Source organism: Camelus dromedarius, chromosome 4, assembly GCF_036321535.1.
Source record: "Camelus dromedarius isolate mCamDro1 chromosome 4, mCamDro1.pat, whole genome shotgun sequence".
NCBI classification, from domain to species: Eukaryota; Metazoa; Chordata; class Mammalia; order Artiodactyla; family Camelidae; genus Camelus; species Camelus dromedarius.
The window spans coordinates 54,423,209-54,449,991 of NC_087439.1; the positions used below are offsets into that span (position 1 = coordinate 54,423,209).

Genomic DNA, 26,783 nt, shown 5'->3' on the forward strand with positions numbered 1-26,783 from the left:
TCATTTTAAAGTAGACACTTCTAAAACATAATTTATTTCTAAAGAGTTCACCCAAAGCTCTTACATTTGCATTTAATTCACTTATAAGAATTTTATCGTACCAAGTTATTTTTTTCTTTCTGTTGACAAACTCTGCAACAGAAACAACGTAAACTTATTGACCTTTAGTAAACCAAGGTACAGTAAAAGACAGGTCTGTATTGATTATACCAACAAGCTTATGCTAGCTTCAATAACAGGCATAAACTCAATGCTGAATATTTCCTAGTCACATGAACCTGAAATTTGTCCTATCTAGCTTCCTTTATACTTAGAAGTATTTAAGTTTTAAGCACTTACTTGTAAGTCAATTAAATGGAGTTCATTTATAAGTCAATTTTTTACATAAAGATAGACAGAACCAGAGATCTCACAGTTTTTCCATTTGCGTTTTTAAAAAAACCCTCTTTTCCCTCGAGAGCGCACATCATCTACATCTCAAAGGCACAGGAGGAGAAATGCAAACTCCTCCTCTAAGTGCTTTCACAAGACCGACCATCTTGGCTACTTTCAGGGTTTTTTTTTTTTTTTTTTTTTTTCAGTTTCCTAATATCCATTTCAGTTTATAAAGAAATAACAGTAATAGACAATAATGCATATATATCATTCACTCCCATTTACATGCATCACTTTCAGCAAAACCTGTAAGAGAGAATAGGATCTGGATTCAGGTACTGGCGCATCCGCGCACAAGAGCATGATAAAAGCTCAAGTAATTGCAAAAGGCCCGCTTTGATATAATAGAGCCATTAAAGGCCATTGTTCTCCAGATCTCAGGAGATTTGAGCTCTGATCCCACTGAGCCTACAGTGTTACAATAAAAATATATCATTTTCTTCCATTTATGGGAGCGTAGCTGAAGATCTCCCAGTTTTGCAAAATATACCCTAAGGGGACTATAAGATGGAGCAGAGCTCAGATCATTCATAATCATTTACAACCAATGTTATCAAATATCAAGCAAACAACAATTCAAAATGATCTCTCAGTGTCACAGTTCCGTAGTCCCCAAGAGGGAGGTTCCCAATCAATACCCCATCAGAGGTGAAGCTGAATGAATGACCAAGGTGAGAAAGGGAAAATTCCAACCAGTGCTCCACTGCCGCAGGTAAAGCCAGCACAATAGGGAAGGATACCCTGGTGTCACCGCATGTGAGCCCTGTTACTCAGCAAAGACGCCTCAGCCGGCCAATCCAAGCACTGATACACACACACAGAAATACAAACAGCAAACATGGTCCCACAAACGAAAGATCAAACCCAAAAAATTCCAGTTCCGTTCCTAGACGGAGGCCTCCAGTGGCCTGGCTGCTCAAAGAGAATGGACCCAGAGCGGCTCCCAATGAGCCCAGAACGCAGTGAGCCCAGGTGGAGCAGGCAGAATTTTCCCACCCTGCGTAAGCCCAGGTGGCTCATTCCAAAACCATACACACAAAAGTGTAAACAACAAATAAACTACGGTTGCACCAACAGTCAGAAGAGGTGTCGTCTGAAAATTCTACTTCCACTCCCAGATGGAGGCCTCCACACAGATAGGCCCACCTCTCAAAAGACCCAGAGTGGCGTTTCGAGCCCAGAGCGGCTCACTTCTCACAGGGAAGGAGCCCAGAGGGAGAGGAGAGAATTCCCAGCTGGCTCGAGCTGGAGTGACTCACCCCCAGGCGACACTGAATGTGGACCACAGCTCCAGAAGCTTCTCCGCTCCAAACCGCCTCGCACCAGAGCGGCCGGCGCCTGGCAGAGTTCCTTCCGGTTCCGGTTCCTGGAGTGAAGTGAGTTCGGGCAGCTGCTGGGGCCCCGGGAAGGGGCCGCTCCTCACAGGCACAAACTCCTAGGCCGGCTTCCCAGAATTGTTACCAAACACATTTGCCGCGGCCAAAGTCAAGAGTTTGGAGAAGAGAAAGGTTTATTGCCTGGTGGAGCAAGAACAGGTGGCACGTGCACAAAAAGCCCTCAAACTCCCCCAAGGGTTCAGCTGAGCATCTTTAAAGGCCAGCTGAGGGAGGGGCGGCCCAGGGCGTGTGATCAGCTGTGCACAGTTCTCTGGTTGATAATGACCAATCCTTAGGTGCCAGGAGGTCTGGGGGATACGTTCTCATGATCATCAAGTAGTTAATTTTGTCCACTGGTGGTGGTTTTCATGAATTACTATTTCATGGGAACTCAAGAGGGGAGATACAGCAGAGGATACGGGGGAAGGGCCTGTCCCGAGAAGGCCTCATTGGGTCCTGCTTGGTTACAGTACCACTTCTGCAAGAAACAGAAAAAAAATGCTTAAACCTCTTATTACAAAATTCTACATTTGTGAATCTCTTATAAACCCCAAATGGGGACAATAACCATCATGAAACATTAAGTAAAAAAAGCTGGATACACAACAATACCTGTCTTATCTGTTGTATGATTTCAATTTTGTAGTAAAAATGGAAAAAAATATAGCAATATTAACAATGGTTACCAGTATGAAAGTCTATTTTAAATCAAGATAGCAATGAAAGAATTAAAATTATAGGGTTCTATGTATGTACACTATACCAGTGAATACATGTGTATCTATATGTATCTCTACAATATCATACAAATTAATTCATTAATGAAAACAGTACTACCTACATAAGACCTCCTATGTGGCTGGTATCATTTTTGATGGGTGATATTTAGGGAATAAATTTTTATTCTAGTTTTCTTGTTGAGTAAAGAATGTAGCCTTCTCCAAGCAAATTGGAAGGTCCACATTGATATAAATACCATATAAAGAATCTCTTTCTCTATTGAGGTGAGTTTAGATAGCATTAATTTAGGATATTACTGTATTTACTGTACTATTTTCTGAATTAAGATTAGGCCCTTAAAGTTTATATATAAATCAGTGAGAGAAACAGTGAACACTCCGTAAGTTAGTATTTGTAGAATTAGAAGAAAATTGATTACTAGCAGCTGATCAGCTGCTGCAGATCACTGAGAAAGTCTATTAAAAATGGTCTTTTGTGACTTTAATCATAGCTTTAATGATTTTTTTTTTTTTTGCACTTTCTCTTACTGTGCTAAACCTTGTGATGGATTCTTAGCGCAAGAGTTACTTGGCAGCATCTGACAAGTCGGTCACTTTCTCCTCCATGACGTATTTTCTCTCCTTAGTTCCTACCCACCACTCCTACCAGGTTTACTACCTTCCTCACTGGGTGCTCCTTCTCTGTTCCTTTTGGTTTCTCATCCTCCTCGCTCAGACCTCTCAGCGGCAGTGTGACCTGGGGATTAGTCTGGGTCTTCATCTCTATCCATACTCACCCCCTTGGTAATCTCTTCTAGTCTGGTGGTTCCATGTACCTTTACATACAAATGATTCCCCAATTTATAGACTTTAAATCCACATTCACCTATCAAACAGTCTTGGAAATACAAAGGATATCCACTTGGATATGTAAGAGACGTCTTAGACTTAACACGTGCCTAACAAAAAACATGATCATCTGTTCCCTACTAACTCCCGCCCTAAGGGGGAAAAAATGCTTCTCCTGCAATCTTCTTCCTCCCAGTTAACGACACCTCCATTCTTCCAGTTGCTTAGACCAAAAATTTTAGTCTTCCTTGACTTCTTTTTTACTCTCACATTTTACATACAATTTATCAGGAAATAGGCTCTACTCTCAAAAGATATTTAACCACCCCTCACAGCCCGTATTGTTACCACTCCTGTTTGAGCTATCCATGCTCTTCACCGGGAGTACAGCACGCACCTCTTATGGGGTCTGTTTTTACTTTGTACATGACAGTCTGTTCTCACCACAGCAACACGAGTGATTCTTGACCGTCCTTATGAAGACTGCAAGGCTCAGGATCTGGATCTCTGTTACCTCTCTGACCGCTTTGTCTGCTACTCTCCCACTGGCTCGTGCTGCTTGAAGCACAGCGGCTTCTTTTCTTGTTCCTTGAAAATGCCAGCCACCCCTTTGCCTTGAGGGCTTTGCACTTTCTGAAAGTTCCCCCTGCCCAAATACTTTCTTCCTCAAGATGTCTGCATGGCCAACTCCCTTGTTCCTTCAAGGCTTTTTTCAAATGTGTCACTTCTTAGGTGAACCACTGTATTTAAATTACAACCACTCAAACTGAAGTCCTGCTCCCTCCCCCCACTCTATATTTTCATGTGATACCTTTATCTTCCTAGAATACTTTATCATTTACTTATTTATCATATTTGGTGCTTATTTGCTTATTATCTGGACTTTCCTGCTAAGCAGAAGCTCCACAAAGTCAGGATTTTTTTCTTTTTTGTTTACTTGCATATTCTAGCATAGAAGAGTGCCTGCCATGTAGCAGGTACCCAAGAAATATCTACAGAGTGAATTAAATGAACTCAAAAACTATAAGCTCCGTGAAGCAGTCATCACATCTATGTTGGGTCCTGAGAGCCGAGCTCACTGTTTAACACTTAGTGGACTACATGAATATTTGCTGGATGAATGGATGAGAATGAAAAGTAGATTTATCAACATGGCACATGTGGCCTTTGTTCATAAGCCCATAGTTTATGACAGCATATATTTTTCTTCGTTGTTCAAAATTAGGAACATTTATAACGCTTTATAAGCTACACAAAGGTAATTCTAGTATTCAGTGAACTCCCATAGGTCATAACCATAGATGAGGAGATGGTGTGGTGATAATCACCTGATGCTGCAAATGATACTGTTAAAATGACCTGATCCAAATGCCGCCACCATTCTCAGGAAGCAGAATGATCTCCTGTTGGCTATCTTTTAAGTAATCAAATTCTTTCTAGTAGATCTCAGTAGTTGTTCTTAACTTTTGTGCAGGTTTCTCCACTTTTATTTTGAAAATTTAATAACCAGCATGCATTCTCTAATTGTAAACTGACGTTGCTCAGAAGATTTAAAACTTTACAGACAGTCACTCAGGTAAGTACCCTGAACATTTTCTCCCTGTGGTTCATTGGGATAACGAGTAAAGTGGTGGTGACAGTGCCCCACTTTCTACTCAGGGACTTTACCAACAGTAGATTCTGACTCACCTGCTTTATTTAGATTATTAAAAACACATACTTTACACATGTTTTGGGGACTCTTATGTAGAAATTTTCTAGTTCACAATTAAGTTTCAAGAGACTTAGCCCTCACTGAACTGGAAAACAGTTTGATGCCGTTTGAAGGAGGGTTGCTGATTTCACCCACTGCAGCTCCATGGTGGTGTTCACCTGCCTGCTCGGTCATGAGAACTTACGAGTAGCAGTCAAGGTGATGGGGACACAGAGTGAGGCCATAACCAATGTGATTTCCCAGGACGAAGCAGAGACTGACAACCTGGCAAGGCTGACTCAGAGTTTGGCAATTTTCTTATCACTTGATTCCTCTTGCTCTGAAAAGTTTCATGGATATTTCAGCCCCATTGATTATTTCTTTGTCTCTGCTCCCCAGCCATGTGCTCCTTCCCTAGCTCTACATATTTGGTTTAATGTAGTCAAGATCAAGACAAACAATTTTGCTAATAGAGTTTCTAGTAGCAAGAATGCGATAAACATGCTTGAACTCAATGAGTCAGAATCATTCTTTGGTGCGCACAATATTTCTCATTTAAACTCATTTACACTGTCTTAACAAAATCCCAGCAAGAACTAGACCTCTAGGCCTTTTTAAGAGAGTGAGACAATCTCAAATGCTGGCAAAAGAGATGAATAAGCAGTTGGAATTTCTTTTATGTAGACAACCAGGTCAAAGCAGCCCTGTGCAGGAAAACGGTTTATGTCTTGGTTTTGTAAACTAAATTCTGTGATTACGGTGAAAATCCAGCTTTGAACAAGAGGGTTTTTTTTTTTTTTAAGGGCATGTCCAGCTGGAGCCAGACAAATCTGAAATAGATCCCAGCTGTTTAGATTATCTCAACCCAAGAACAACTAAATACTGCCGCAGAAAGGACTCTCAGTAGTAAATTCTGGTTTAAAGTTGTAGGGAGAAAGAAAGCCAAATCCTTCAAGACCTTGCCCACTCAACAGTAGCTTAGAAAGGGTAGTAAGAGGAAGAGATTAATTCTCACTTGTGGTTTTAACTGGCCCAACCATCATAAGTTTCTTGATGTCTCAAATTGTTCCAAGCACAGGCATGAGTATTTGCTACATGTGAGTATTTCCAAGCTGGAAAGGCTAGCCCTTTTTCAGGAGATTTAGAAATCTGCCGATTTTGTGATAACTGTTTCATGGATTCCTTGAATAATCATAATTGTTTGTGGATTGTGCATTTTTTCTTACATTTAGTTTTTATGCCTTCTTATCAATGCAACCAGGTATAGATATTTCTAAAGATAAAGACCCATTTCATTACACACTACCACAAAGCAAGTACTATTTCAAGTATAAAAAAGTACTTATCACAATAATCATCACTATATTGCTAATTAATTTGGTAGTATTCTAAGTTATATACTTTGTTACTAGTAAAACGAATGTACGTATCAATCTCTGAAAATTATATTGAATAATTTTATCCTCTAGGTAAATAAATCTCCTCAGTTTTACTCTGTGCCCTGCACTATCTTCCAACAGCACAAATATTTTAAAATTATATTTATATTCCATTTTATATGTATGGTGTAGTATATTCTCTCTTAATACTCACATATTTATAAATTATGCACTTGAATTTGACTCTCATTTCAACACCTGAAATATGTTGAAACACATTTCAAGTATAAATATTTAGTCTCTCAAGAAGAAATAGATTTATTTTCCTTTAGCGTACATGCATAGTATGTATGTTACGTTGGACATTCTTGTCTGTGGAGACTTAACAAGCCTATCCAATAATATTTTGTATAAAGATAAATGGTAATTCTGATTGGACAGCAGTTCAGAACCAGAGCCAAAATTCACTTCCCCCACTGAAGTTATGTCATATTACCGTTAAACAATTCTCTTGAACTATAAATGTGTGTATTTGTGTGTGTGTATGTGTGATGAAACTATGCAGTTGAATATACTTCCTTAAAATAAGGCCACAGGGAGTTAATTGGTGAAGGACGTATTTTCAACCTTAAACAAGTTGTAAGTTGGGTGACATCTACTATTTATAACAGATGAAAACCAGAAGAGAATTTTTTCTGTTCTAACCTCTGATGACTAGATAAGCTCAGTTTCTTTAAAAGCTGTGCTTAATATTTAAACTGAATCTTATTTAAAAAGATAGTCTAGGATGAAATGATAAAAAACACTCCAGATGCAATCTTCCAGATATGACAATATAAACTTAATTTCTTGAAGAATAAATTTAGGCAATATGCCAGATTTTGTAAGTCAAATGCTTTCAGATGATAACTAGTAAGTTTCTCATAACACATAATGTTCAGTTTGTAACACCCAAATTCTTTATTCACACATGCACAGTCTTCACAGTTACATGGGAATATAAACTATTATTTTTAGAAAATAAAAGCTTTAAAATTTGAAGATAAAAATAAGCCTTCTGTTTCCCAGGGCAGAGGAAATGATCCAAAAGTTTTACCTTCAGTTCTCAGAAACATACTGAAAGCAGTTAACCAAGACCAGTATTAAAAGAGAATAAATGAGTGTATAGTGTGGGGTATACTGAGTTTATGATGTCTGTATTGGTAAAGGAGTTTTTCCTAACCTTAAAGAACTAATAACTTACCTTGCAGGGTATAGTTCAGTGGTAGAATGGGTGCTTAGCATGCGTGAGGTCCTGGGTTCAATCCCAAGTACCTCCATAAATAAATAAATAAATAAACCTAATTACCTCTCCCCCTAAATTTTTTTTTAAATAAATAAAAATAAACTACCTTGAGGGAATACTAATATTTAAGAAGGTGGTAAATGCAGAAAAATAGAACACAAAGGATACTGAGAAGAAGGAATAACTAAATGCAGTAGGGAGATCACCAGTGGAATGATATCTCAGAAGCCAAGAGAAGTTGAATCCTTAAGAATGAGTGACTATTTAACAATGGCAAAGACTAAGGAATGGTGAAATAAGATTAAAGCTTAAACACCACTTGGATTAGCTCAACCAAAGGTCATCTATAAACAGTTTGGAAAAGAGACTGAAATGGAAGTCATATGAGAGTAGGTGGATGAGTGAACAGGATGTGAGAAAGTGGGACCAGCAGTGTCGACAGCTCCTTTCTTAAAGGATGAGATACAAGCAAGAGGAATATTAAGCAAGGTTAAAGGAGGTGTTTGCTAGTTTATTTTTAGTATAGAAGATACTTGAGTACATTTGAGTCCATTGATAAACTGAGGGGAAGAAGGCAGTAGAAAGAGGATAAATGAAGCTCTACATAGAAGGCAGAGGCAGATCCTAAGGAGGCCAGAGTTGGAGAGATGGTCCTAAGACCATCAGCACTCCCCAGCCCTTCCCACCCTGCTTCATTTCTCTTCTCTCTGTGGCATTGGTTACCTTCTATAATACTATATAATTGATGTATTTGTTATATTTATCATTTGTCTTTTCCACCTCTCCACCCTCAGTCTCCTATGTGACCTCTTCATTTCCTGTTATTCCTGCTTATCTGTTAAATATAAGTGTCCTCCCAAGGCTTTTTAAAGTTCACACAGGCAGAGATCTTTTTTGTTTATTCATTCCTTTCAAGCACCTAAAACATGGTGCACACAACAAATCTTATTGAATAAAAAGATGTTAGATTGTAGTATTTAAAAATTGTTAGGATTTGCTTGAAAGTTTTTATTCTTTTATCTGCATAGTAGGAATATTTAAGCTGCAGTTCATGAAGAAAGTAAGGTCAAGGGAGATTTCCTATATCCTGAAGGTTAGACATTCACTACATAGATCAGAGGTTATTTATGGAAGCCCATGAGCCCCACTGAAGTTCATGATTTGTCTATCCCACATAATAATTTATTTTTCTTTTTAATTCGCCAGCATCATTTAAACATTAGATTTAACGCAACAGTTCAGTCAAGTTCAGACATGTGTCTTGTCCTGGAAAGCAGGAGAATGTGACAATACTTGACTCACATCTCAGCATAACAACCACCACCTGCATCTGATTTGAGGTTGTCCCCTCACCACCACCACCACCACCACCACTACCACCCAGGACATAGGGTCACAAGATAAAGCATGTGATCTTCATTTGCCAAAGTCCTACTTGTTTATTGTGGTATCCTTAACCTTTAAGTCCACTGCCAATTGCCATTCATTATTGAACTTGAGTTATTGTTTTGTATAGTACAATCGCTTCATGTTGCCTGGCCTTTTTAGGCAAATATGTAGGCAATCCATGATATTGATAGTACTCAACTAACAAGTAATCTGTGTTCCAGTGGGGATTTCTTTTATCCTTAGAAATAAACTCCTCACCAGGGCTGCTTATGTCCTACGTGACCTGGCTGCGTCCGTCCTCTGACTCCCTTCACAACTCTCCACTTGGCTTCAATGTGCTCCAATTTTCTGTCCTCAGTGGCACTCCTCATGTTTCTTAAATATGTCAAGCTTCTTCCAGCCTCTATGTCTCTATATTTTCAGTTTCCTTTACTATGATTTCTTTTCTTCAGATAATCAGCATGGCTGGCTCCTAATTTTGCCACCCATGCAAATGTTAGTTAAGAAGCAGAAACTTCCCTCAAAACCATACAAGTTGTTCTGAAATGTGAATGCATCTCAGCCCTCTCTTAAGATGTCCAACAAGCAACTTGCATGAAAGGTTTACTCAAGGCAAAGGGGACAATTTTCTAGGGGCAGGATTAATTTAAACTTCTAGTCAGAATCAAGTGACAAAGACGGTATGGAGAATAGACTGGAATTCCAAAGCTAGATCCCACTTTGAAAAATGTGCACACTATTAGGTTTACTAGATTTTTAAACCCTATTAACGCAAATGCAAGGGTGCTCATTCAATGGATCTAGCCAGTAGACATATCTTGAATACCATTTATTTCCTTGAAGAAAAATTATTCCTTGCATATTATATGCTGATTAAAAACTTTCTGGTATTGATTGGGGTTACAATTGGTGCCCTTCTTATGTAGGTTTTCCATTAGGGTCCTTTAAATGCTAACTCACTCCCTGGAGTGTGAGTTCTGACAGATATACTTGAAATATTAATAAGCCATCCCTAAGGGGTAGATAAAATTAACACATCTTCATTCCTGTACATGTGCACTCATACATATCACATACTCCATTCTGATGCGTTTTAAGGTACATCACAGGAAACATAATAATTAGGAATCAATCATTCATACATAGAGTAAATAATGAGATTCCTCTCCTCCATTTCCCTCCCCACACCTTACCAATCCTGAGTGCACTGATGTAAAAATAAAAAGTTGGTTTACTATGGGACTATGAGTGACTAGTTTACTCCCTTATTCTTTCCATGGAACTCATAGGATTTGAAGAAGCTGTTTCTGGCATCTCCCATTTTAACCTGAAATGTATTTGGTCACAGAAACACAGCCAGTCTTGAGTTGGCTTAAAATGAAACTGTTGGGTCTGCATGTCTGGATCTTTATGGGTTAAATAGGCATCGCAGGCTTCCCCGAATAACTAACTATCATGAAACCCAAACCAAGTTCTTCCCAGTTTTCTCTTCCTGCTTCTTGGAATAGATTTACTGCACCCAGGTGTAAATAGCAATGTAGAATTTACTGACAATTTCAAGATAAACTGAGGAGATGGTTTAATAGCAAATATTCTGTTTGAGAGGTAAAGTCTCTTAAAATCCTCACAGGCCATCTCTCTCCTTTCCAGTCTCTTCCTCTCTCCCGTGGTCCAGCAGACGATCTCTCTTCCTTTTCCCTTCCCTCAGATGCTGCCCTGCTCCTGCTGATTCCTTCCCTTCTCTCCCCAAAGCACAAGTGTTTCTTCTCTTTCACGTGCATAATAACCCTACCATTTTTTCGGAATCCTCAATGCCAATTGACAGCACAGGCCCAGAAGCCCCAGCATCCACTATGAATGAGTTTATCAAAACAACAAATCTAGGTCTTTTCCTTTGGAGGATTTGTATGTCAGTCACCTTGAAAAATGAAACAAGATTTCCCATGTTTTACATCTGTCTTTATAAAAAAACAGATTGAGTTCTAAACACCTTACAAGTATATTTTTGGAAGACAATCTCTTCTTAATTTGGAGACTTCCTGAATACTAGAAATAGAAAAAAATGCTCATTAATTTTGGATTTTCTTCAAATATGATGGTTATGGCTTCTCACGATGATAGTTGGTATGTAACAAAAAGGTACAAGCTGTTCTGTCTCAACACACACTCATCTACATTTATTTGTATACAGGGTATTCACCTAAGAACAAATATCTAAAAATAATTGGATGATCATATTAAGTGCCCTAAAATAACTTTGTAAAAAAGAAAACATGAAAAATTCGATTCTGGTAATGGACTTGAACAGATGTAATCTGTCTTGCTACATTGTTTTGGCGATTACATTTTCTGGAAAAGAAAAAAACAGGACTGAGGTCATTTTCAGTTTTGCAATAATATCGGTGAAGGAAGTAGTTCAGGAGGTGTTGAAATTCCTAGGACATTTCCATAATTTATGGGAAAAGTACTTCAGAATATTTGAAATCAGTACAGCCATAGAAAAATATCTGCCTTATTCTTAAATAGCACCAGCCCTACGAATGGGCAGAAAACAAAGGAATCTAAATATCTAAATATTACAGTGTAAGGAGCAGTACAAAGTCCTAATTTCCTACATCATCTCTATCTATAATTGTCTTTCTTGACACCTGGATTACAATTGCCATTACTTAAAACTTTCTTTGGACTGTGAGAAAAAAAGCCATATTGTTAAAATGATATTTCAAGGGAATGAGGAAAATCTTCAATTAGGAATACATTGTGACTAGAAGAGTGAGATCTTGGCCCAACGGAATAAGAAATTGGATGTCACGGTGGGAAAGGAATCACAGTTGACCCTTGAGCAACATGGGTTTGAACTGTTCAGTTCCACTTACACGTGGATTTTTAGCAATAAATATGTACGACCGTTGTTGAAACCAAGTTTGTGTGCTCGATGCACAGTGAAGCAAAACAAAGCAAACCTTCAGCGTTTGGAACAAAGAAAGGATTACCTATTGCAGGTCCAAGCAAGGAGAACAGGGATGGTTCATGCTCAAAAGACCCAAACTCCCCAATGGGCTTCAGGGAAGAAGCTTTTATAGGCAAGACTTGGGAAGAGGTGTGCAGGGTGTGTGACTTTCCTCTGATTGGCTTGTGGTGAGGTAAAAAGGCGGTATTCCAGGAATCTCAATCGTCAGCCTTCTGGTTCCAGCCAGTCTGGGGTCCACCTGTCTGCTTAGCCTGAAGTTACCATCCTTCACCTGGGTGGGGGCCTTAGTTCCTGCAGAACTCAGAGACTTGGATCAAATTGTTATGCGCATCCCCTGAGAAGGAACCAGGCCCAGGCCCCATGGATGCACTATTGTTTCTTTCTGCATTCCCTCACTCTCCTAATTAGTAACTATTTGAATCTGCCCTAGACCAGGCAGGGTCTAGGAGGCTGAAAGCCTTTATCTACGAGCAAGAAACAGGGACAAGGAAAGGCTTTTACACTCGGTTTCACTACTGTACTACACCATCTGTGATTGGTTGAATCCACAGATGCAGAACTGCAAATATAGAGGGCAGCCTATAAAGTTATATGTCATTTTTGACTGTGTGTGTGTAGTGGGGGTGTTGGCGTCTCTAATGTCTGTGTTGTTCAAAGGTCAACTGTAGATTCAAATTCAGGAATTTTGGGTTCTGGTGCCAGTTCTGATATTGACTTGCCAAGGCATCTTGGACAACTCATTTAATTATTGGTAGACACAATTTCTCCAACTGTGAAATGGGAATGATAGCAGTAGCCCTTCCCACTTTAAAAGTGTTGTGTTAGTAATAGAATGATATTTTTGTTTTTTGCCTTGAAATTTTGAAAACTGCTATAATAATTCATTGTTACTACAAAGAGGATGATAGAATTATAATAAGGAAAATAATAGGGGCAGCAGAAGGGAGCCCCGCAGCAGGTTAGTCAGGGTTAATTATAAACACTGGTTATATAGAGTGAAGACATAAAGGAAGGAAAGAGGGTGAAACATCCAAAGTAATCCTCCAGTCCAAGGAGGGTTGGATGCCCCATGGGGAGTTCAGGGTCAACCATGCTTAACCTTCCCTTTTACCTTGAATTGGCTGTGATCATAATACAAGGATAAATTAGGTGAGTGGGAAAATACCGATGAACGACTACAACAAAATATACGGCATCAGGAACGATAGGTCCTGTCTACTTGTATTTTCAAAACCAAACTGAAATAATGATAAGGAGGAAGCTCAAGAACTAATTTATTGGGGGATTTTTAAAGTTTTTCTTTGCTATACTTTCCTAGAATCATCAGGAGATTGCTTTTAATGTGCTAGATAGCTTGTGTGTCAATATGTGGCATGTCTTCTCCACAATTTACTGAAGTAAATGTTTAATCTGCAAAACCTGACAAATTTTAAGTGTTATAAAACCTAAGTTGTGACAATTCTGGGGAAAACACTTCTTTTAGAATCACTCAAACTCTGTCATCTGGTTGTTTACAAAGCCATACAGTGAGAGCTGACCATAAATGCTCAGAGCTCGGTAGTAATAAAATTCAGGAACCAAAGCATGAAAACAGTTGTGATGATTCAGCCCCCTTGACCTGCAAGTCTGACATTCATCCTTCAAAAAGTGCCTTGCCCTTAGGGAGACAATTACTGCCTTTGTAAAAAACATTCTAAACTTTCTGTATTTCTTTAGTTCCAATCATTAGTCTCAGGTTTAGATTTAACTCGAAGGACATTCCTGAGACATAATGGAACATTTCCCATCTTTGGTTCTCAGCTCATCATAAGTTTCATTCAAAGACGGTGGCATGGCAAGGGGTGAGGAATACCCTAGTAGCCTTTTGTTTTCCCTTCCTGTCTTTCATCCCAAAATGTGATTCCTGGGAAGATAGGAAAAAAGCAGAATAGATATTCAGCACACTGAGTTTCATATGTCAAAACCCAAATCTAATTAGCTTAGGCAAAAGGGAAATATACTGAAAGAGTGCTTGGTTACTTCATATTATTAAGGGAAAACAAACTACTAGGAAAGGAAGGAAAGGAAGTGGCTGAGCCTCAGGGGAGAGACAGAATCAAAGGTCAGCATCACGTCCTTTATACTGCCTGTCAGCTTCATCCTCCCCACAGTTCCCTGCAGACCAGCTGTCTCCTTAAGTAGGAGACATAGCCATCAAGAACAAACAAGTGTAATATCTTACATCATCTAGAAATGAAAACCTCTCTTATAATGGCTTGGTTGCAGATAGCAAGGTCATGGGGAAAGGATTATGACTGGCCGACCACGGGTCAGGTACCTCTGGTCTTGATATAATGGTCAGAGGGCAGGGTAATATAAGAACTAGGCAGTGCAGATTGATGCCCTGTGTTTTGAGTGAGAAGAAGAGTGGATTCTGAAGGAAAGTGAGTGGGGAGAAGAATCATTCCTTATAAACAGAGGAGGGTAGAGAGTATTGCAGAAAAGAATAAATGATAGATAGCTCACTAAATAGAGAGCAAACCAGGAGTATCTGGGGGATTATGTTACTTGCTGTGAAATAAATCTTTCCTAGGAACTTAGAAAACTATACCTCTTATTTCTACCCACTTCTAATTATGTTCCAGTAGTACTGTTGAACTTCCAGAACATGCAAACTCCGATTGTAAAAAATGATTGTGTTCAGAAAAGTGACTTGTAAGTGATTTGGATCTGAGAATACATAGAATCAATGCTACTTGTGGTGTTTTTTTCCAAGTCAGTTTATAGGAACAGAATCCATGATATCGCCTTAATTATTATACTAACAGTCCATTTCAATCTCACCAAACATCCGTTAGAGCAGTTTTCTAAAGAGTCCAGTTTCCATATCCTGTGGAATATATTATACCTCTTAGTGGTTTTGCACGGACATCAGGCAACCAGGTTGTGGTTGGGTAAGAGATGGCAGGGAAGGGAACTCTGCTGGGACTCCCAGGCACTAGCAACATATTCATTCTCTGTGTTTGGTGTGACACAAGGCAGAGAATATGGAATAAAAGTCTAAAAACCTGTGTTCTGTGGTGAGTGACTGTTAATTGTTGTGGGACTTCAGAAAACCTTGGTTTTCACATCTTAATATGATGATGGTGATGGTGGAAATGGTGGTGGTATGTGTGTGCATGTACGTGTGTTGGAAGGCAATTGGATTCCTGTTTGAACTCAATATTTCCTTTTTAAGTTCTTTCAACCCTAAAAGTCATGCTTCTCTGATTGAGGAAAAGCACTTTCCCACAGCACTATAGCTTAAGGGAAAGCAGCTTTCTTGGCTAATTGTTTGTGAGGAGGACTAGAAGGGACCAGAGCAGGAACACAGGCTAGTCTCCTTCTGTGTCCATTGGTTTATACGGCTTCCTTACCAAAGGCTTCTGGAGGACAAGGTGGGGGGGTGGTGGCCATGCTCCTGTATTAACAGGTGCCCTGTATTAACAAATAAAGGAATACCCAAACAAGATTGCAAATATTATGGAATTGTCAAGATTTTCATTTGATACAACATTTATAATATGATATAATTGAACTATTCATAATTATAATATTTATAAAAAAGAATAATTCATGGTATGATCCAGGTAGGATGGTCCAGTAGTCAGATATATGTATGCAATTTTATGAGGTACTTCAAAAGAATATTGTCAATAAATATATCCATAAGTATGTCAATAAATATATCTATTATTTTGTATATGAACTCATTTGAAGAAAATATCAGAAGTCTAATTCATGGCCAGTTTTACTTAAAAGGCTCCAGCTAAATGACTTTTCTGGCACCTTCTGTAAGAGGCCCTGTTCCCTTCTATTAGCAAGTTGGAGACTGTTTCTAGTTAGTGCATCTGAAATAACAGTGCTGTTCATTCTCAATAATTTCATCTTATTCCCCAAAATATGATCATTACCCAATCTGTTATATATATATATATATATATATTTTTTTTTTTCCCCCTCAGAGTAGTTTCTATTATTAGCAGGAAAAATGAAAGGGTAAATATCTAAGAATAGCTAAGAAAATATCTAAGAAAAGGTAACTAGAGTAGGTGCACAGTAAGTTTTGGAAACAAATTGAAATGATTCCAGATCGTTTGGGATGTGCCAAGCCATTAACATACTTTAAGGAATTGTTCCTCTGAAGCTGTAGGTTTAAATGAAATTCAACACGGGTTTTTGAAAATCATTACATTAATTTTTATGAATAATTTTAGAAAATTTCTAATAGAAAGGTGATTATAAATGTCTTTAAATTGAATGCATAGTATGTATACTGGAAGTATGATTGTTTTTCCTTTCAAGAGAAGAATCTGGAAACTCCAAAAGCAATGATTTTAGAGCAATTAATTTATAATGTCTGAGGAGGTCAGGGTGTTCTAATATTGGTATTAAAAAAATATTCCAGGTAAGTGATACTCATGTATTGAGAAACTAAGTAAATTAGGTAAGTAAACACATATTTTCCTAGTTATTACATTTGAATATTATAGGGTAGAAATATCATAAAATTATTATTTTAAGCAAAGAAATTAAATTTTTTCTTTCTCATGTAAACAACATAAAATTACTACTCACTATAGAATTTGAGTATATAACTGCTCCTTTGCATCAAGTATTCTTAATAAAATCAAAATTTTAAAAGAAATAATGAGAAATAAAAGAAAGGAGTTTGTTAAAGAAGTAGATAAAGTAAAAAAATAAAAGAAGTAGAAAAAAGAGAGAGATTGTGATTTTACACATGGGAGACAAGTAAAACAGACCAACTGTAGGGCAGCAAATCGAAGAAGAAAGTAGGTCAGTGAGCCCCCGGGTAATGCGATGAATTGCTATTATTTAAAGGGATGGTCAGAGGGTAAACCTGCCTGTGAGCAAGAATACCTATGAAAACAATGGTAAATCTGAACAAAAAAGCAGGGTCAAAGCAGAACAGTTGCAAAGCTGAGTGTAAACTGCATGTCCTTGGGTCAGGCAGAGGATGGAACAGCCGAACAATCTCCTCATTCAGAAGCTTCTTGGAGGCCAGCAAGCTGTGCAATGAGAAGCAAACTGGGCTGAGGCCCTCCATGGAGGAAGGGGCAGGAAACAGCCTCAGGATATGGAGAGAGCTGAGCTGACTTTGAGACTGCATGTAACTATCAACTCATCAGGATTAGCACTTTCCAATAAAAAGAAAATTTTAAGTAACAGGAGAATCACTGAAGAGACCAAAATACTTAATCAAATCCATTTATACTACTTAGACCATGAAAGCCATGTACCCAATAGGATTAACTAACCGTGGTCATCAGAGCCACAATATATGCTGGGGAAAATACCATTTCGCCTTTCTGTCTTTAAGATTTACTGCACATTTTCTTGGACTAGGTGAAATTTCAGAATCATAATTGCTCACTGAGTCTAGATTGGTGATCTGTAATAGTATAGGAGACTGAGAAGAACAAGCTAACTCCAGGACAAAAACAATCTACGTTTGCTATTTATCATAGGAAATGTGGCTTAAATTAATTGGACAGAAGTTCATCTGAAAAAAAAAATTGGCTAGGTTGAAAATTCTTTATACTTTGAATAGGAAATGTTTTTAATGAAAGTGGCAGTCTCTTTTGTCCTCTCTTAATTTTCCTCTATGCTAAACAGTCCAGTTTCATATACAATTCTTCTGGAAAAAGATTTCATAAAACTGCTTTTATGAAGCATAAAACCCAATTACCTCCTTCAATGGAACTCTTGAAATGCAGAGCCCAGAATCCAGCAGCATAATCCAGAAAGGTCTGTCCAACAAATGACTAGAGAGAAGTTCCCTCTCTTAAACTGCTGACTCTGATGTTAGAGATGCCACCGACACTGCCAAGAGGTCTGTTCCTACAAACAGGCGACTCTACTGGGTCACGTTGAAATTGTGGTCACTTGAACTCCTGACTATAATCGATCTAGGGTGCCCTCATTCTCTATCTTTTAGAACCAAAATAATCTTTCTAAAACCAAAACTCCCTTTGACCTCTACCTTAATTGCTTAGTTCATCTTTCCACCTCTTTGGAATACTAGTTTTGTCAACTTTTCTTCCAAGTTTCACGTTATCTACAAATGTAGTAAATCTGCCGTTTTCCTCTCCGAATTAATTGATAAACATATTGACCGGAAGGTTGCCAAATATAAGCCTCCCTCCATGGATTCGTTATTCATAATTCTTCACTCAGTCACTTCACAACTTCATGCACCTCACATTTAACCTTCTGATCTACAGAGTGGAGAAGAGTATAAGTATTATGTTCTGTATTGGGGCAACATGTTTTTTTTTCTTTCACTCAGTCTATTTTCTTTTCCTCAAATTCTATTTTCTTCATTCCTTCATGTATCCATATTGCATATCCTAGTCTTATATATGGTTCCTTTTCCTGTGTGTTCATTTTGCTGCGGGGAAAAGAACCTTCGTTGCATTTTTTGGGGTCCCTCTGCCTCCTGCTCACATGCTGTGCTGGCTATGTCTTTCCTGCTCTAGGAGGCCCTTTGGGAATCAGCCCCCAGGCAGGTGAAGTGTTTTCCTATGTGCTCATTAGCACTCGGCAGAAGAGGAGGCTCAGAGAATTTTATCAACACTCCCAGACCAAGTTGCTTTCGTCCACCTCCAGAATTAATCAGATATGGAATGAGGGTCAAAGCAAATTTAAATACAAATCATATGTGTATTGGGGGATAGGAGGAGGCAGATGGGGGAAAGTTATTAGACAGTCATCACAGACTTCACCCTTCATTTTCAGCCATGATTGCATCTATAACCAAATGAACACTACTGATAGAAGAAAAAAAAATTCAAAACACAAATTAACCTACCATGCATTATCCAGTGGAAAGATGACATTGGTGTAAGCTGCTTTGGGAATCAAAGAATCTGTGGTTCTGCAGAGAGGATCTGCAGAATAGCTCTGTGACTATATGCCATCAACTCCTGCCTCATCAAAATCTTTCACCTGGAGGGAAGGTGTAGCTCAGTGGTAGAATGCGTGCCTAGTATGCACAACATCCTGGGTTCAATCCCCAGTACTTCCATCAAAATAAATAAATAAATAACCCAGTTACCTCCCCCACAAAAAGAAATTTAAAAAAAAAACTTTCACCTGGAAATAGTTAATGTCACACTCAAATAAGGCTGAGAAAGGCACATTCCAAGGTTTGCCCAAGTGAGTGATTTTAATTTAAAGAAGACTTTCTTGTGTATTTGTGCCCATTATTATTATAAAATAAATTAAATAAGTGGACCTATAATCAAGTATGGGAAATGGCTGATTAATGGTTTAGTAAGTTGGACATTTTGGTTACCATTTTCAAAAAAATGTTTGACCCCCTCATATAGACAAATCATTGTTGGCATTAAGTTAACCCTAATTTAAAGAAAATTGTTTGAACACAACTTCATAACTCTGTAGTTACCTTGAGGATAAAAGGGATGAGCCCTGGAGAGAGTAGAACCCTTGCAAACGCAGGGTGGTGCAGACAGTTTCAGCTCAGGAAGGAGCAGCAGGCGGCTGAATGATCACTGTGCTTTAATGTTTTAGAGGGAATGCCAAGATGGTTTGAACCAGGTTCATAAGTACTGTAAGCCTACGATGAATCATAGAGATTGATCTAGGTTAGCGTCCAAAAAACTAAAGGTAAAAATATGTTGGGGGTCTCCTGACAATGGAACTTTATGCTTCATTCACTCATTTAGTCAGTCTTGTCAGTCAGGTCAGTGTATATTGAGGGGCTATGATGTTTCAGAACTTCTCTTAGAATTTCACTATCCTTTTAACCTTGAACAAGTCAGTTATCTTCTTGGAGTCTAAATTTCACCATCCAGGTATTTATCTCATGGAGTTATTGTGAGGTTTAGTGACTCAGGTATGTAAGACTCTAGCAGAGTGACTGAATGATCATTGAACTCCCTTTCCTCCTCCTTAGCATTTAGACCTCTTTCCCCCCATATAATCTATAACAATGTGAAGTAAGTTCCATTTGTTAATAACAAAGGTCTCTCTGCGGACTTGGGTCAATAGGAATTGTGAGTGCTGTGTTTGCAGGTGAAATTAAAGTATTTAAATATTATTAAAACGGATCAAATATTTTTGCAAGATAATCCACCAAGCCCAGGGTTGTCATCTTTTGCCAAGTAGTACTCTGAGGCTTGTTGACTGCAGTACATGCAAATCTACTCTTTTTGTTTTATGGTGTTTTTTTTTTTTAAGTTTCTTTGTTTCACAGTAAACATGAGCAGTGACTTGCTTTCATTTATCAATTCCAACTGCAATGATTTTTGGTAATACTTAGAAAAACCTCTTAGCCAATTTTCTAAAGTGGCTTTTCCATGTTAAAAATTATTCTATGCACAGTGTCATCTGGTATGATGAATAGACCCAAGTGAAATGAAAGATAATTGTGTAGATTGAGTATGGTTGTAGTAGTTGCTTTCTGATTTACACTGCAAATTTGAGTTTATTTTGGAAAAAAACTGAATATACATTGTTGTGGAACTGCCAAAGACATATACCAGAGTGTCACCTCATTAATTCCATGAACCATTTATGCAGTCAATATAAGCACCTATTTCTTGTCACGCTCCGCTCTGTGCCTGGGACCCCAAAGTCAAACTACATAATCCTGACATCAGCAAGTTTGTCGTAGTGAGAAAGATATGTAAACAAATACAGTTCTATAAAGTAATTGTTACAGGAGAAAAGAATCCAAGAGCAGTGGAGAAATATGAGAAATACCTAGCTAAGTCTATTTGGGGGTGAGGGAAGCCTTCACAGAGGAGGCAAGCTGAGATCAGAAGGATGAGTGGGTGGTTATCAGGGCAGTGAGGAGGGAGAAGCTCTTTGGCTGGGAGAATAGACTGAGCAAAGCATGGAGTGAGGGAGCCTGGAGTGAGCTGTAATGTGGAGGAGTAGGCTAGTATTGTTAAAGCAGAAATTACTAGGAAAGGGGCAAGCAGGGAAAGCAGGGAAGGCTGGTGGTAATGAGGCCAGATAGGTAGGGAGAGGCCAGATCATATAGCAGGTAAAGATGTGCCAATTGCTTTTCTCTGTGTAGGTTGCAGGGGGGAGTTATTGAAGAATTTTTAATCCAGAAGTTTCATAATCATATTGGTATGTTTTTATTCCTACAGAAGACTAACAATATCCTGATTCTTTTGTTGTTTGCAAGTTACAGAAATGGCACACACCCATCTCTTTGTTCCTAAGGCTTTTTAATGGTTCTCGTCGTAATAGAGTTCAGGGATGCCAAAAGAAATATTTGAACTAAATGATATATCAGAATTACAATAAGAGCCTGTGAGCAGATTTTTAGTTAACAGGTTTTTAATAGGCTGTGATGTAATTCTTAATGGAGAAGATTTAATTACTATAAATGATAGGCTGTCTTTAATGGAAACTTGGCTGGGTGTGATTTTCTTCCTCAGTGAATTAAAAGGTCAATATAGGATTAGATTGTTGAGATTCTTGGAGAAAACACAAATATACTAACGAAAACTTTCCACTCATTTTCGTTCTCTTGCAGCAAAGCTGTAAACCTGCCAGAAGTAAATTGAGCATAATTTTTATAATTTCAGGGGTTAAGCATATGAAAGGCCAGAACGAATCAGCATTCCCTGAAGAAGAAGAAGGCGTAAACGAAAGAGAAGAGCAGGGGGACCATTAATTAATTATGGGCCTGCAGCAAGAAGGCTTCTTGGGAGTAACTGAACTGTTCACTTTTCTGAATCTCCCGTGGAACACCACTGCTTGACGCCCAGAAGCACTCTGCATCCCTGCTCTCCATCTCCACACTCATACCGTAGTAACACACCTCCTGAAGGAACTTTAGAACGGAATACAGATTGTTCCATATTACTTTCAGTTAAAGAATAAGTACTTATTTTACAGTGATTCTTCTTTTTAATGACATAGAAATCTGCAAACATGTGACTGTTGTAACTTGAACACTGCCCCGCTTAATCCCTGATGCCGTACTGATATGATTTGCCTTGTAAGGTCAAATGTAAATAGCATCACTTTAAAAGTAAAAAAATAAATACTAAATACATTTAGACATGAGTGTTTGTCTGAGTTTAACTTACAGAGGAATGTTTAATGGAACTTAGTTAAGACCTGCCCTTATCATATTTCTGAATACAGAATAGTACATGGTATTTATTTCAAAATGACAAAGAAATGCCAGATTTGTTGATTCAAAAGATCAAAATATTAAACATCTTTTTCCCTCCAACAACACATTAATGGTTAAAGGATCAGAGAATTCTCTTTATTTTCTAAGCTGTAGAGATATTTCCTATAATTTCCACTAATTATTAAGAAAGAAAAATGATAAGTCTAAAATAAAATATGTCAAATCTCTCCTGTCACTTTTTTGGGCTATTACTTGAAATATGAAGTGGTTCCTGTTGCATTTTAATGGATCATTAGCATTTTGTAAATCTCCTGTTTCCATAAAATAAGAAATTCCACTAATTCATGCATTCATTAATTCAACAACTATTTTTTTACGAGTTCATCTCTAGGAAGGCACTTTGCTGGGGGTTATGAAAATAAAGGAGGGCTAATTTCTCCCCTATAGAACTAGCAGAGAAGATAAGTATTAGTATAAAGCAGGATTTTAAAGACAATATGTATTTATTGAATACGGCTTTTGATAATTCAAAGTTCTGGCCTCCTGAACAATGTTATTTATTGCATTGCAATGTAAAGTACAGACACCACATAATTTAGTGGGGGTGGAGGAATGTCCAATTTAGTTCTCACATTGATGAAATTGGTGAAGTTCAAATGTTTCAGGGATAAAAAAAAATGAAAAGCTTTCTCAAAAGTTGGTGAAGAGGTAAATTAAGACAGGAAGAAAAAAATCAAATGTGATATCCACTGTGACGTATTAATATCAATATTCAAAGAAGTAACACTACTATTTTTAATTTTGAATGTGAGTCTTATAGAGGTTAAAAGAAATGAGTGAATCTATAAGCCAGTACAATAGAGGTAACAATCATTTTCCTTGGTATATTTCTATCCCCAAATAAATGCAAAAACTCCTTGATAAGCAGTATCACAGGTATGAATGAGTACTTGTTCCTAGTTTCTTTTTTCTTTCCTTTCTTCCTTCTTTGCTTCTTTCCTTCCTCCCTTCCTTCCTTTTCACTTCTCCCTCCCTCCCCTGGCTTCTTTTGTTTTGTCCTATTTTTGTTAAGCCAGTTTCCCCCAAAATTTCTGGGGTTTTTAGACCACCTATTGTGACTGATTTTCTAAGTTTCTCCCTACTTAAAATCTGATTAAGGCACAAATTTGTTTTAAGTGATTTTGAATTATTTGTGTGTATAAAACATGCCAATACCCCTTGAGATTATCTGAGATACCCTGGGGTGCTAAAAAATAAAATTACCCTTCCCTTCCTATAAAAAGACAATGTTTTTTCCGAAAGGATTCAGGCAAACAAAAGAAACCAAAGCTTTTGCTGATTTTGTAACATCATGGGGAAACAAATAGCGTGGCTTCTGGATTCGTCTGTTCTGCTGTCTATGCTTAAAAATGAAGAGATAAAAATTAAAAGCCTAAGTTTTCCTTAGGAAAAATGTTGGCTTTCTCAGAAATTTGAAGGAAACCAGCTGGGATAATGGCTCTTCAGTTTCCTTTTCACATAATTACAGTTTACAACAAATTTTTTTTTTTTTTCCATGAAGATAACTTGGCTTCAGTTTGGAGGAATGGGCAAAGAAAGTTTCTGGCCAAAACCAAACAAAGCGTAACAAAACAAAAACTTTATCTTTCCCAAACAGCATTCGTAATGTTACATAATGCTTAGTATATGGACTTTGGGTCACTCTGACTTGGGTTCAGATTCAACTTCTACTAAATTTTAGACTCTACTTCTCCATTTGTAAAATAGGTACAAATATACCTACCCCTGTTGGGTTACTGTGAAAATTAAATAAGACCTGTACAATGCTTAGCTCAGTTTAACAAGCACTTAATAATTGGTGCCTATTATTATTAGAGTGATAAAGGACCTGAGACTACCTATCCAAGCCTTATCTCGTACACGATCAAGCGTTGATCACTTCACTTATTCTTGAGTAACTGCAGCTGAACCCCAGGCCCAGCCAAGGAGCTCTATTTATTCTTTTGTGTGTTAAATGCTCCGATTCTCCTACACTTTACCTCCTTTCCTGGATCACAGCTGCTCTGATACTGAAGAACCCGCTGCGGTCATCTCCTAAGTGGTCTCATCTCTGTGATAAAACATCACCAGTTTCTCCCGATCTTTTCTCATCATCCTGGCCACTTGCTCTTGGATCCTCTTCGATTGTATACGCTGACTCAGAGAAATACGATGTCAGGTGGATAAGCTGAGGATTTTTTTTTATCCCCCTAAACATGAGAAACTGAAGCAGAGAGTGTAGAAGGGCAGAGCAGGAGTCTAGACCAGAGTTCTCCCTACTAGACAATAATTTTGTAACCCCTTTTTCTTCCCAGAGTTGACCAGGGTAAGAGCCTTTATAAAAAACAAAATTCTCAGAGTATTTTCTGTTCTTAAAAAGTTTTCACCATTCATTTTCAGTTTTAAGTCAATTATACCAATGTTTTCTACATTGTGGAAACATTTTAGGTTGGCTAGGGACAAATTATTTTTATCTTTATATTTTAAATACTATTATATATTAGAAAAAGTACATAAACAGCAACCTCAAAGCTGTGATTTTATAGCTATTGTTGTTTAGGATGAGACTAGCTTAAAGTGTGAGTACATTTTAAACCAATTTAAAGAAAAATGTTAAATAACCATAGTAGAAGTTGTACCTCAAAATCACAGAATCGAGTGAAGTTTTGGAAACACTGGTTTGGGGTATTGTCATAGCACATAACTTATAAGTATTGCAGAGTCTGTTTAATTGCAATATGGATTTATGAATTCATAAATAAACCACTTTCATTGCATTGATTTAAAAATTCTGTTCCTTTACCCGCATCTAAAAGCAAACAGTGTAAAGTGAAAACTGATAATGGAAAAAGCATGTCTAACTACATAAAAGTGCTTATGCTGACATGTAATTTTGAGTATTTGATTTCTCTGAAGGAAGATGAGGGAAGAAATGCCCTTAGTTTTCAGTCTTTGATTCCAAAAACCAGTCTTCAAAGCTCCAGAGGTATATTAATTATTAAAAATTTCTGTTACTGAAATGTGAAATCTGTTAAAAAATTAAATTATTAGATTGTATAACATGTTAACATTCTAAAAAACTAAATTTCAGAGGAAGAAGACCTTTCAGAAACTGGTGGAGGGCATCTTTGGTTTTGAATGACATTGTAAGTAATTAAGGTGATAAACTTTGCAAATATCCCATATAATTCAGGTATAAGTTTCTACTTTTCAATGTTGTGTGGATTAAATGAAATAACCTACATGAATGCATAGGTGCCTGATTGCATTTTGTAAACTGGCTACCATTCAACCAGAAAATTCCCCTTGACATTTATAGTGTAAGGCCCTTCATTCCGTGGACACAGAGCTGGTGCAGCTATTTCCCTCACTGCATTGCATACGCAGTTTATGCAGACAGTGGGGACTTGGTCTGTAGGCAGTAGATGAACATGAGAGTGGATTAGAGAGAGAAGTAGGTAAAGGAGGGAACTCAAAGAAGCCTGGAACTTGAAGTGAAAACGAGAAAGTAGATTAAAATGGTACTGGATCTATCTTCATTTTTCCCTCACTCTGCAAATATGATAGCATTTTTTCCCCTTTTCTCTGACTTTTTGTAACAATGAGGCTAATTTGAGGGAATGACCACGGTGAACTCCAGGAGTATATGACACCACCATGTTAGAATCCTAAAAATGATACTAGAGTATGTTCAGCAAATGATTCTTCATTATTATTTAGAACAAGCATTTGACAGCAAATAATACAAAATCCAGCAGACAATGGCACAGACGTTTGTTTAGATCATGCAGTAAAACGTCCAGGACTGGAACTGTGGCTCCAGATACCAAAGGGCATCCAGGTACTTCTTGTTTTCCTTAACATGCTCAGAGCTGTAACTTCATGGTCCCAGGAGAGATGCTGCTCAAAGCATCTGCTCTGTTCCAAGCAGGAAGAACAGTGGGAAGAGAAAGGGAAAAGCTCTAGGTACCTGGTCACTTTCCAACTAAACCTAGGTTCTCTTTGCAAGGTATGAAGTGAACATGGATATCAGCTGAGCAGCCAGCAGTGTCTTCTCCCCAGATGAACACAATTCAGGGACCTTCTTCCCTGGGGCATCTAAAGGAAGCACAAGCTACTTCTATGTGCCAAGGAGTTGAAAACATTAATGCTTACTGGATATTTTTGCTACTTAAAATGCATAAATTAGGTTAATGTTTATAATAGACCTGTAGCTAGATAGTACAAGTCAGATATCCTTAATTATTCTATGCTGTTTCTCATAGGATAATTTGGTGTAGTTTATGAAAGTATACACTGGAAACAAAAAACTAATATTCTAGTTTATTATTCAGTAAATATGTATGAATGCCTATGATATGCTAGACATTAAGTGCCAAAGACACAGGTGTGAACAAGATAGTTAAAGTCCTTAAATCCATGGATGCTAGTATTTGTAGGCTGCCAATATATATGTAAATTAATAAATGATTTAGATCATTTCAGA

The 26,783-nt window shown here is 37.8% G+C and overlaps 1 protein-coding gene and 1 long non-coding RNA gene across 2 annotated transcripts in view; one reads left to right on the plus strand and one right to left on the minus strand.

Annotated features, from left to right (window-relative positions):
- Window positions 1–21,790, plus strand: part of PPP1R1C (protein phosphatase 1 regulatory inhibitor subunit 1C) — a 106,215-nt gene extending 84,425 nt beyond the window's left edge. Inside the window, exon 5 of the mRNA XM_064484959.1 lies at window positions 21,702–21,790. Coding sequence (XP_064341029.1) covers window positions 21,702–21,790 — 89 coding nt within the window. The remainder of the gene's footprint in view (window positions 1–21,701) is intronic.
- Window positions 559–24,875, minus strand: LOC135321144 (uncharacterized). The gene is made up of 3 exons (XR_010380638.1): window positions 24,298–24,875; window positions 19,544–19,714; window positions 559–2,289 (listed from the first exon to the last, which is right to left on the minus strand). It is a non-coding gene; the product is annotated as an uncharacterized LOC135321144 (long non-coding RNA).
- Window positions 24,876–26,783: the final 1,908 nt, after the last annotated feature.